This window comes from Netta rufina, assembly GCF_964035555.1.
Source record: "Netta rufina genome assembly, chromosome: 1".
In the NCBI taxonomy this organism is placed as follows: domain Eukaryota; kingdom Metazoa; phylum Chordata; class Aves; order Anseriformes; family Anatidae; genus Netta; species Netta rufina.
The window spans coordinates 159,879,002-159,892,138 of NC_140123.1; the positions used below are offsets into that span (position 1 = coordinate 159,879,002).

Genomic DNA, 13,137 nt, shown 5'->3' on the forward strand with positions numbered 1-13,137 from the left:
CATGTTTTATACTACCTATCACACCATATTAAAATACAGCAACACATACCCATGCGCAAGAAATTTATGAATAAAAACCATAATCCTTGATTGGCCTTAATCTAACTTGACTTGCAAATATTTAAACAGACTGCTTCCTAAAATAGTACAGGAATTATATATCATATGCCATGCAAAGAATGTAATAGGATAAGGCTAAGATCATGTATTTCAAATTTATATTTGTAGTCTTTTGAGTGGTGAGAACCAACTGCCACAGGAATGATTAGCATGCTAAAAAAAAGTTTGAGAACCACTTGTAAAGACAAGAGTCACTGATAATATGACAAAAAGCCCACTATCTTCTTGAAATGAAGACTTGCCATGTATTCTGTCCTCTACATCTTCCTGGTGTTTTCTCATTTGATTTCCCCCCCAGCTCAATAAACTAAACCATAGCAGTTATAGGAGGTTTTTATTTTAAACAAAACCAATGAGATACAATTTACACTGAAAGCCAAAGTTGAGGCAAATGATTTCCTTTTTTTGCTGTTATTTGCTGGCTGTAGTAGGTGGGATCCACTCGTGTATCTTCTTGCGTGTAGTAGAGTAAGGTACATACTGCCCGGGAGTACCACTCAGATTGAATTTATGGTTCTCCCAGATAAATTTACGAGCAACTGGTGGATGAGTAGTTGGAGGGTCATCCGTCATCGAGTGAAGCCAACGATGCCTTAGGAGGAAAAAGAAACATTGTTAAGACACATTAAGGAGCACTACATGATCTATAACAAGCCTTCCACCTGACTCCCAAGGGTCCTCTCCGTTGAAAAAAAGCATTTATTTTGAAGGGAGCCAGATGAAGCTGATTTTATTCTAGGATAACTTTGAATGAGACTACAGGATAATGATGTAAAATAATTTCAGAAATGTAACTGACAAATAAAAGTTCTGCTTCAAAGGAAGTGAAAGTACACCTGAATTTCAATTTCCTGTTCCCTTGTAGGCTTAGGTCAAAAGGTCTCTGGGCAGGGAGCATTTTGTTGTTACCTTTGTATAGCCGTAACAAGCCAGCTAGTTCAAGGCAAGCACTACAGAGAGCAAAACCAAGTGTTTTTTGTTTTTTTTTTTTAGCAGAAGACTATTCTGTACAACAGTTTCTATACCTATCTCCAAAGCCGTCACGACGCTGCCACTTGGGAAATACAGACTAATGATGCAAATTCACCTAGAACAATCATGTAAATGTTTACTGACTCCACAATGAATTTGTGTAATACCAGTCAGTAACGGGGTAATTACGAAGTCATTACAGCCATTATCCTTTACCTATGAACTAAAGGTCAACCCGCCCCTGTGCAAATAACATTAATGATCAAGCAAAGTATTTTCCATAATAATTTACTGAAACAAAACAGCAAGAATTGATTTCACCTCATTTCTATTTCAGTGACCAAAGCAACTTTCAAACCTGAATCACTTTTATTATATGCCAATTAACTATGCACGCAGCATGAAGTACATATAATGACAGAAGTGAGTTTTTTGCAAGCCTATCTATATTTTTACTGAAACGGACTTAAAAAGAAGCTTCTGCTAATCAGCTTTTGCCAAAGACTTCACCTAAAAATAAAAAAAACCTCTAACTCCAGGTATCAGAAAGCCTAAAAATTATATCTTCAGCCTTTAGCAACCATTCCTGCAAACTTCATTGATACATCAATACAAAACCACAATAAAAGTAGTATGAAATAGATGCATGTGCTTGACTGACAAGTATATTTTTAATCCGAAGGGCTCTACAGAAGGCTGAATAATTTTCAGTCAAGTAGCTTCTAAACATTTATTTAGAAAAAAATCCCAACTTTGGATATAACTTTAGAACAAAATTTCATGTAAAAAATATGTCAGCCATATGTTCATTCTACAAGAAAAAAGAAAAATAAACAAAAGCCTCAAATGAAAGCCACACATTGTAGGACTAACAACTGCCAGGAAACTGACTTGAATACAAAACTGGATGGAAGCATAAGAACTTTTGAAAATAAGAAAAAGCTTGTTCAGAGGTAAAGAACCTCCTCTCATGAGAAAAAAATAATCCACTGATGAGTTTGAAGATTATACACAATTTCAGATTGACACAATGCAACACGGATAGGAGGAGCATCCCTCTCTTCCCCAACTCCCCTTTGTAAGTCTGCTATCACTTGAACTACACTTCTACTACTTTTATTAAAATAAAGATTGGGGGCAATTATTTCTGTCTGGAAGGAGGAGGCCCCACAGCACCTCCATCAGTCATGCTATGGCCCGAGGACATAGAATCAGGCTTTGCTTGATTTTAGATCTGGTATTACATGCCTCTGACGGTGCCCTGGCCACCTTACACAAAGCTCTGACCTTCTATAAAGGCACCGTACCAGATCAAAGCCATTAAAAGGATTCTGCATGCTAGCAGGCTTCCCATTATGCAGGACATCACTTGTCCCATGAGGGCTTGCACCAAGGTCAGCAAAAGCACTGTAAAACAGCTGATTTGACAGAGGTGAGATCATAGACCCTATAAGCCAGCTCTCCAATGATAATACAAAGAAACAGACCTGTGGCACAGGATGTAGGGACAAGATCCAAGTATCCATATGCATCCTGCCAGCACTGACTATTGACTGCATATCAAAATGTTTCGCATCACTCCACTCAGCTCTTCAAACTCGCTCACCGTAACATGTGGAGACAACTTAACCACAAACACCTTCACCTACTGACATTTCTGGTAATAGCAGATAGGAATCCTGCAAGCAAAATCCTATTTTTGCACCTGTCACCAAGCCTCACCATCCTCCCAAGCCTCCCACTCCCTTGAGAGCCATACAAATCACCAGGACAAAAAAGAAAATTGTTTTCTTGGCTAGAAATGCAGTTACAAAGGCCCTGAAAGACAGGCTGGGGCAGGTGGAGCACAAACATGTATGAAAGCTTAGTTTAAATTGACTACATTTCAAGCTTACTTGATGCCCAGCACTTCTTTCATTTCAAGGGTATATACAGCATACATGCACTCCTTGAAATGGGAAACTAATTATGTTAACACTGAGTTTATTTGCCCATTTAAACCGGATGACAACACAGGATAGTATTATTCTGTAATTTAAACTTTGCAGTTTTTCTAAGACTAAATCGATGAGGTCTCTTAACACGCAGTATTTTGGAGTAGTCCAAGTATTACAACATTAGTTTTCAGGATTTTCTGACACTAAAACATCAACATGAAATTGAGCTCAAGTTTAAAAGGATTTGTGAAAGAAGCCCCCTTAAAATCCCACTTTCTCACTGGGAAGTAGAAACAAAATTGCCTACCTGTGAGAAATGGCAGTACAGTCACAGGTACTGAAACACTCATCTCCAGAAGAGTTTTTGTTGTAATCCACTCCCCATTTAAGCAAAACAAGAATTGAAAACTTTATTTTGGGAAGACTTTCCCCTTGACAACTTCCCTGAAAGAGTCCTTTGAAGCCCTGATGTCTCATAGGCTCTCCTCCCAGATGCTCAAGAAAAGCTTTTCATGCACTCGACAGAACAGCATGAATAAAGAGATCTGACATCTTGCAGATGGCCAGATTTCTATACAAACTTTACCCATAAATCCACGCATGGAAAAAATAGGATTCAAAAGCAACTAATGACTTAAAACCTACAAAAGCAGCAGATGACTTACAGCAAAGAAAATAAGAAAGATAAAACTCTGGAGAGGCTGGAGCAGCTTCCTGAGCCTCAGAGCAAAGTAACTACCAAGCAGTCTGAGGAGAGTAAAGCCTCTCTCTGGTCTTTTGCTTGGGTGAACAGACGAGACACCCATCAACATACCTTCAAATGCTCTCTGCAGAACCTTCTCCCAAGTCTTAGACAAATATTTAAAAGCAAGGAGATTTCAAACTGAAGCTACAAGGGACCAGAGCCAATTATATGATGTACAAGCTGTCAAACAAGCACCGATGCCATCCAAACTGCGTAGCTACTACCATATGTGCATCTGCAAAGTTCGGGCACTGTCTACGTAAGTTCAGGAAGCCTGCCAGCTTGATAGCATCTCCGCCTTCTCCAGCAAGTTAACTCTGTTGCGTTAAGACAAAAGAGAAGCAAAGATGTGTGTTATGGTCAAACGGCAGAACTATTTTGGTGCTTTCCCAAGTACTTCAAGTGAGCAAGAAACCAGGGGTTTAACATCAAGAGATCCTCTTAAGATGCTAGTCTAACTATTTTAAAGATGGTCCTCACTTATTCTTCCAGGTTTGTGTGTTGGAAGGGAAGGAAAAAAGGACAAGAAACATCTTTATTTGTATACATATGGGAGATATCCAATTTCTCAGGCAAGCTACCCTAAGATACCATTGTACAATGTGACTAACCCATTTACCTAAAAGCATTACACCAGCATTAAATCTAGTTAGAAAGCCCACAAGTTTATTGTAAATCTACTGAAGGGATGAAAATCTTATTTCCTCTCTCCCTCTCCTTCCTTTCCTGATCAATCTTTTTGTTTTCCTTGCAGGCACTCTTGAACAGCAGCGGTTTTACAGGAGAGTAGCACATTCTTTTACATTTCTTGGTGTGCTAGCACTGAGATGCCACATTCCTCCCTCCTTCAGCTGTCAGATCAGCTAACAAAGAGGATGTAAATTACTGAAATTAAGTTAAATTTGAAATTTCATTGTACGAAGTTAGCACTCCTATAGCTCCCTCCAAAGATGTCAGGTTTGCACTATGAGGAAACAAACACCGAAGTGCTGGACAAACACTGCACACACAGCGAACGACGCTGGCAAAACAAAGCACTCCTGAGAAAGGAGAAAACTATTCTGCAATTACAGTGCTGCTTTCTCCACGGCACATAACACATATTGAGCAAATCCAACACAATTCAAATTGCATCAACCAGGAAAACGGTTAAGAAAAGGCATGCAGCCAGTCATGAAAGGCTTTGAATATGATACAAAGGAATCAAGCCTCCAGCATCCAGCAGGATATCAGGTCTCAGCTTGCATGGACCTTATGGACTCCTACGAAGCAGCCTTATTTGACAGCACAGCCCTGCTGAAACTGGAAAACTGGGTTCTAAGCTGCCCCTCCGCGGGCTCAGTCTGAGCCTCTCAGAATTCCCCAAATGCAAACTTGTGCTCCTCCAAATTCCAGCCAGAGCTTCAGGATGAGCTGATAGCCGAACAGTTAATTAATAGCTATCCACGACAGGAATAGGCAGACGTGCAGGGAACTTCTGCATGAGAAATGAATGTAGCCTGAAAATCAGGACTGATATAGAGAATTTGGGGAGCGGAAGAATAATGGTACTCTCTTTGATCCCAAACAGATTAAAGACAGTGAGATGCTTAGTCCTCTCCCCTCACCTCGTTTCTTTGGAAATAATGGAAAATGTCTTATTTGTGAGAAGCAAAGAATCAAGAAGTACAAGCCTGGAAGGGATTTAAACACTGTGCACAAGCTCTAGATCCAGGGAAGTATCAGCTGCATCCACATTGCTCCCAGCAGACACCTACTGAAGTTGTTACAAAATTGATGTGACGCTGGCTTACTAATCTTCCCAAACCAAGTTACACCGGTGAAGATGAGCAGAAGTTTTTAGTGGTAAGGATAGTAGTGTCCAATCTGGACCTCCTCTTCTGCAATTTAAACCTACTACTTCCTACTCTACCCATCTATCTTTGGAAGACAGCCTGTGCCTTTCCCCTCTGCAAAAGATTAATTGCTTAAGGGTTATATCCATGGTCATTTCTCTACTTCTTAAGCAAACAATTCTTTTCAACCGTCCTTGGAGGTCTGATGGTCCTCGCTGCTCTTCCCTAAGCTTCTTCCACTGGTCCAGTTCGCTTGTTTGTGGCTTAGATTAATGAAATCTTAAAAAAAAAAATAAGATGTATATTTTCAAACAAATAAACCCCTACCCTGCGTCCTCCCCAGAAGAGCACAGTACCCAGAGCTGAGCACCACATCCTACATGAAGTCTTCCAGGTACTAAGCAGAAAGGAAGAGCTGCTTTGCATGAGGGCAGGCAGTACTTTCTGCTCCTCAGGAAGGCACACTTCTTTCTCAGCAGTATGGCAATGGGGATTTACTCAACCTGCCACCCCCCAACACTCAATCATCCTGCAGCACTGCCTGCTGCTCTCCTGCGTGCCATAAGGTGAGTGGCTAGTGGTGCCAGGAGGGCAGGGTCTTGCCCTCTGTCCCCGCACCCAACCACACGATTTCACACCTTTGAAAAAAGTCACTTCTGATCACAGAGTGAGACAACACAACTTGCTACTCTGCCGAACTAACAGGGGCAGATAGTCTGCAGCCGGTAATCACATCCATGAAAAAGCAGCACTGAGCTCTTTGACTCATTCACCTGTATTTTACAGCCCTGCTATTTCACCCCTCTGGGCAGCCCTTGATTAAGGGAGAAAGAGAAAAGCTAACGCTGCTTTAAGCACGCCTCCTTACTAACAGCTCTTCCCAGTGCATTTCAGCCAGGCCTCAGCTCGCCTCTGATCCAAACCAGCTTCTGCAGGGGGGTGGACAGAATTAGCAGAGATGATAACCCTTGCCTTAGAAAAGAGCAAGCTGGATTATTATCACAAAGAACACATTCAAGATAGCCTTTTTTTCCCCTCTCTTTTTACTACAAAAACTGTTTTGCCTGTGAAAATAGTTTTGGTACCCTGACTGGTGTTTACTGCCTGTTCAGAGGTTCATAAAGGGTCACATTAGGAAAGGTTCCTCTTGATCGTAACATTAGGATTTTCTTCCCTGAATACTTTCAAAAGCTTTTCTACAGAGGCAAAAGTACAAAATACTAAAACCTGAAAGTCATTTATCCTTACCAGCTTCTTGCTTTTCTTTTTTTGAGCCAATAGAAGAAAGCTTCGCTTGTAATGAGTGAATCCATACGCCAAGTTAAGACAGCAAGTGAATGCCAGCACATGCCAGTTGTGCAAAAGAGCATCACCTGAAGGCTCCTGGAGACAATTTGCTAACCTTAATACTTTTAGGTTGGGAGACGAATGAATGAAGAACCAAAAGGGATACAGACCTTTCTAAAGTAGCAATAAAATGGCAATGAGCTCAATACACAGGGCAACAATTAGAGCAATTCTTAATGGCAACGTCTACGAAAGCACTAAATACAGAGCCTCTGTGCACTGGTATGAGCAGATACAACTTTATCACTGTATGTTCACACGATCAGCATGTTAAAAAAATGGAGTTCCACCAAAATACACGCCCTGTATATTAGGAGATGAAACAAAGGTTTTGGCTTTCAAAGCTAACAGCATAAAAGACATCTTTATCCAGGGAAAAAAAGCCCCATATGCTGCACAGCACTACAAGAAGTTTCATACTAATCATTCCACAAGTATTGAAAGGATTTTAAAAAAAAATCTAATTAACTTGTCTCGAACAAAGTAGATACAGTCATCTTGATTTTGATAAGAAAACCCAGAGTGAAAGAGGCTAAATAAGATAAATTAAATCAAAATAAACCGCAAGGCAACTTCAGAACAGCTGCATTCCCAATTCCCTGTATAGAAATCATGTCAAAACAACTCCTGATTTCCTTCACACTGTGATTTCAATGCATCCATTGTCAAAAATCTTACACCAATTATTTCAGAATACTGCACACATTCAGTAGTTCACAAAAATGGTGCTACACTACATTACATATGAGATGTTTCTCCTTGCTGCTTTTTTCCTTTTCTCCAATACCTGATGGAATGTAAATGCTGGCTTAATTAACTCCTATTTTAATTTTTTTCCAAGACAGCTGTTCTCACAGTTTTCCAATATACCAATGTTTTTTTTTTTCTTTCCTTCCCAACTCATCATGCATTAAATGCAAGGTTCATCTGGCTGTATCTCAGCAGTTGTTGATATTCCACAATCCCGAAGGCGCATCGCTGACCACAAAATCACCCTTCAGGATGGCACGGTGTCTTCAACAACCAGAAACATGGAGAAAACCTACCTGTAGTATGACTTACATTGAATAAAAGAAGAAAACGTTTTTCCTGCATATCTGCTGTGCTCTCTATTCTTCCCAATTAAAATAGTATGGCTATACATAGGCATACAGTAGGATTTTTATAAGAATGCTGCAAAATCATTATAAACTAGCTAGCATTATCACTAAAAAAAGGAAAATCTGAAATCTCTAAGTTAGTCTTGGTCTTAAACCAGGATTTTGTTAGAAGTGCCATCTTTAGTCATGACAATTGCAAAATATTTTCTGAAAGTAACACTGGCATAAACAACGCGATAAAACCTGCTTCCACCTGCAGAGGGTATGACAGCAAACCCATGCAACGCTCCACCGAGATGAATTAACTAAAACCCAGAGTCAAAAACCAGTGTTTAGAAGCAGCATCCAGATCACAGCCCAACTGTTATGATCGTACTTGATATACGTCTTCACTGACCCAAGGGTGACAAATGTTCAGTTTTCCATCTGTTGAAGGGAAGTGCTAACGCTTGAAGAAACATTTTTAAAAGTGGCAGGCCAGATATTAGTACACTATGGAACAACTGAAACTATTAAAAGAAGCAATTTTACACAGTCCAATCTCCAACAAAACTGGAGGTTCAAAAAAGTCAGTTTCTTGTGTGGTTGTACAACACCAGAGCTCCGTGCACAGCAACTCCTATAATGAATTAAGTCTCAAATTAGACATCTGTGCCATGTTAAAAGTCTGTGATAGTATACTATCAGATGGAAAAAAATTACAATTTAAAAGATGTTTATTATGAGTCAAAATACTTCAATTTTGAAAAACTTATCTAAAAAGTGTAGAATTACAGCTCAATGATTTACATGCATCACAAAGCCAGGATTCCTACATAAGACTTAATAAATATCCAAGGTTGCCATGGGATATATGAATTTATCAGCAATTTTTTATGAAGTACTGCAGAACCTGACAAAAATATCTTGGAATGCAGGACTGCTTACCCTAGAAACCTGACTGATACTCAGGAAGAAATTATTTGTTGTGGTTTGTAAGGACACAACACATAAACACAAGAAAGAACAAAAACTAACAGCACGTCAAGATTAGGAGAAACTTGAGAACAGGCATAGTCTTACAGCTCGAAGGATAAAAAGTAGATCCTAAAAGCAGTTATTATGCAGTCAGTATGGACCAGCATGGACTGGAATGAATGTGCTAGTGGTGAAGATTTTAAATTTTAATATCATCTTTAAAAAAAAAAAAGAAAAACAATGCCATCAACCTCTCATTGGAGATGAAAGAGAAAGTGTTAACTGCATTAACCTGCAAGAACAGGCACCTCACACCTGCACAGAGCACTCCTGGACACAGTAGCTAATAGCACCCTAGGTTTTAGATCAGCTTTCTCCTATTGCTCATTAACCAATAAACGGTTTAATCACAGAATGTCTTCACCAATATTTGTTTTAATCGAGGAAGAACCTCTTCATCTATGGAAGCACCCTATTGAACAGTACCTTCCTTCCACAACGTAAACCTCCAACAAAATCCCTTCTACATTAAAATTAACCAGTCTGCAGCCTTCTTGTCATACACAATGATAACGGCATCCACAAAAACTTATTACCAAATAATGGTATTTTCTTTTCTTTTCTTCTGCTATGTAATACAAGAAAACGTACAGGCAATTACACAATTTGCCCACATTAAGTTAAAAGGCTTACCACTCAGGGGGCACCATGCTTCCATCAACTTCCCAAAACGTATTTTTGCCATTCATTTCAGTCGTATATATGACCCATCTGTGTCGACCTTAATTAAACAAACAAATGCTGTATTAGCTTAAGAAAATAAATTATTTTCATATAAAGCAGAGAAAGCATTAATAATTTCATATAAAGCATTCATGAAAATACAAAACAAAGTATTTTGCCTAAAAGAATCTACTATTATGGGCACTCATTTCAAGAGTAGCACAGTTATGACCATGAAGCAGATCAGGTTTTTGTTTTTCTGAGTTCTCTGTATTTCTACTGTCACAGCATTTCTACATTTTTACATTTTACAGAACTTAATGCTCACACAACAAAGCAAATATAGCTATTGTGTAAGTAAATGGAAATAGGAACTTCTAAGATTTTCAGACAGATTTTTTTTTTTGTCCCATTAGAAGCCTTTTCCAAAAGGACATTGCCATTAGTACCCTAAGATTAAACTAAGTTTCAGCCACACAAGCTTACTTTTATTGTTATTTTTAATCAACAAGTTTACCAGCAGCTCTGCTTTCCCCAGTGACCCCTGCAGCAGGTAGGGCTGTGCCTAACCAGTATCAATTGCTTACATGCCACCTTACTTGTTGCAGTTGCCAACTTTTGAAGAACTCTTCAGATATTATTTAAGAACCCCTTGCTTAAGGTAACAGCAAGTTCAAGGTAACCTGTGCTTCTTTGCCCTGAAGTGATCATCCAAGTAGGCCCAGCTGTGAGGTGTTTTTAAAGGCAGTTCTCTTTCTTCCCCCACCTGGTAAGCTTCCAGCTTTTGGGTCTGGGATCAAATCCAGCTCTCAGTCATGTTATCATAAAGACATACCTACATGTAAAGTACCTGACCAGCTTAGATGTATCCCACAGTTATCAAGTCAGAGTTTGCAAAGGAGTTGAGGGAAACAGCAGAGAAGCAGAGGATGTCAAGGCATTTCTACAAGCTCCCTCTCTAAGGACCTACACAAGTGCAAGGAAGTTGGGCAGGCAATAAATCCTAATTCACTAGCCACCCATACAAAGTTGGGCAGCCAGTCAGGAGGTGTTCACATTACCACACATACCAAAGAAGTTTCTTTTGTCTTCATAGTATTTGTTTCCGTATTTGTCAACTCCTACCAGCGTACCAGTCTTCAAGTCATTGACCCTGTGAATTCCCAAAACAACAGTTTTAATTGACTTTGTCCTAGAATTAAATTGGATTTTTTTATTTTATTTTTTTTTATTTTTCACCAAGAGGTCCCAGACAGGATTATCCTCTGACACTGCTCTCCTCTGCCAAGGAAAAACTCAGTTACCTCTACATTATTCAAGCTCCAGATCTTACCTTCATAAAAAGAATGGACATTTTGCTGCTCTCTCCCTTCCTTCTTCCCTTCTCTAACTTGGAAGAATTGTTATGCCCTTGTCCCAACTTCATGCCCTCAATACCGTTACCAAACACTAAGCAGTATTTATGGCTTCCAGAGCAGGAGATGGCTTTCCCAGCCAATTACACTGAGCCCTGAGCAAGGAGAATGTTTCCAGGCACACAAACCCTTAATAACTTGACTTCTACTGCATACAGTTCCATCAACCTTCCTCAGTGGGACGCCTATAAAGAAAAGCAAGGAAATTTGGCATAAAACCCTTGCAAAGAAAACTTCTTCTGACTTGGGTAAATCATTTTCCCAGTTACCAGTTACTACTTCTTAAACACAGTAACTGTTGCAAGAAAGATGTCTCTTGGTCACTCCTCCAGTAAGCATCAACTCTATTCCTTGACCTAGGATTGAGGATTAAATAACTTGAAAGGAGATGGAGCAGCAGCAAAAACATTTGTAGCTGGTGCAGCCGTGAGGAACAGGTATGACTGTGCACCCAGCACACCTCTCTTCTAATGTCATTCTTCCAAAAGAACAAGGAAGAGCGCTGCCTCCAGCACTGCCTACCCCCTTTCTGCTTAGCGGATAGATCGCAGGCTGTGCTGGCACCTTTCATTCACAAACGCTCCCTGACAAGGCATTAAGATGCGTTTAGGAGAGGCACTCAGTTGAAACCTAGTACTCCAACTTGCAAATATTTCTCTTTCTTTTGCCACCAGAAGGAAATTCAATGGCATGACGGTCACACGAGGTCATGGCACCTGGAGACTAGTAAGACCGGCAGCACCGTGACTGTAAGGACAAGAAGAGCACCTGGGTGTCACGGAGCAGGAACGAGCTGCCGACTAAGTGACATGTGGAGGAAATAAAACCCACACGCTGCTGCTAGGATATATCAGGTGAGGCCCCTCCAGCGAGCAAAGCAAGCACGTACAAAAGCCGCTGTACCAAAACACTGCTGAGGCCTAACCAAAAATTGCAGAAAGTGTTATAACAGCTCAGAACAACCGCATTAAGCCACAAGAAACACCAGAGAAGGCGCTGTTACGATGACGGGGGGGGGGGGCATAAAGCTTGGTTTATCCTAGCGCGAGTCCTTGAGGTGCAACAGGGAACTCTGCAGCCCCTCGGCCCTGCACTGCCGTGCCCGCTGCTGGCAAGGAAGCAGCAGCAGCAGCAGCAGCAGCAGCAGCCCTCTGGCCGTGCAGTGACACCTCTCACGCCTCTCACACCCGCTCCGTGCCCCGCTACAGAGCCAGCCCCGTCCCCCCCCTCCCCGCGGGCACGGCGCCCCGGGGCCCGTCCCTCCCGTCAAGGTGACCCCGCGGGGGCAGCGGGGCAGGAGCGGGGAACAGGGAGCCGGGAGCCGCCCCCGCCGGGCGCCGCGGCCCCGCCGTTACCTCAGCAGCTGCCAAATGGCGCCGCGGACGCCGCCGTGGCCGCTGAGGTGCTTCAGGGCCCGCTTCGCCACCTGCACGTACTCCGCCATCTTGGGGTGGCGCCGGCCCCGAGCCCGCCCCACGCCTCGTCCCGGCAGGGCGGGGAAGGGAAGGGAAGGGAAGGGCGGCTCGGGGCGATGCCGGGTGTGGGTGGGCCGGGGGTGAGCGCTTCAGGGCGTGATGTGGGTAGAAGGGGCTCAAATATCGCCTGGTCCCAGCCCCCTGCCGTGGGCACGGACGCCTCCCAGCAGAGCGGGCTGGCTGTGTAACAAGTAAGACAAATAAGTAAGGCCAGAGTTTGCAAATCTGCCCCACAATCTGCCTGTAACTCTTTAGGATTGTTTTAAATGAAGTCTCAACTCAATCTGAATTTAGTAATATTTATGAAAGGAATATTTGTAAAAGGTATAAAAGGCAAGTAAACAGCGCTGGGTGCGCGGGGAGTCCACGCTCCACCAACATGCACACACCAACATCAAACATTCTAAATATACAGAACATTGCTTTACATACTAAACCCGAGTACGCCTATACATGTACATGTGTACAATCAGAAAAGGTAACAAACAATCCTTTAAGTTCCGTGAGTTAA

The 13,137-nt window shown here is 41.7% G+C and overlaps 1 protein-coding gene across 1 annotated transcript; it reads right to left on the reverse strand.

Annotated features, from left to right (window-relative positions):
- Positions 1–437: 437 nt before the first annotated feature.
- NDUFA12 (NADH:ubiquinone oxidoreductase subunit A12) lies at positions 438–12,662 on the reverse strand. Its single transcript, XM_084292945.1, has 4 exons — positions 12,507–12,662; positions 10,807–10,889; positions 9,707–9,794; positions 438–712 (listed from the first exon to the last, which is right to left on the reverse strand). The coding sequence occupies exons 1-4, from the start codon at positions 12,593–12,595 to the stop codon at positions 532–534; spliced, it is 441 nt and encodes a 146-aa protein (XP_084149071.1). The 5' UTR covers positions 12,596–12,662; the 3' UTR covers positions 438–531.
- Positions 12,663–13,137: the final 475 nt, after the last annotated feature.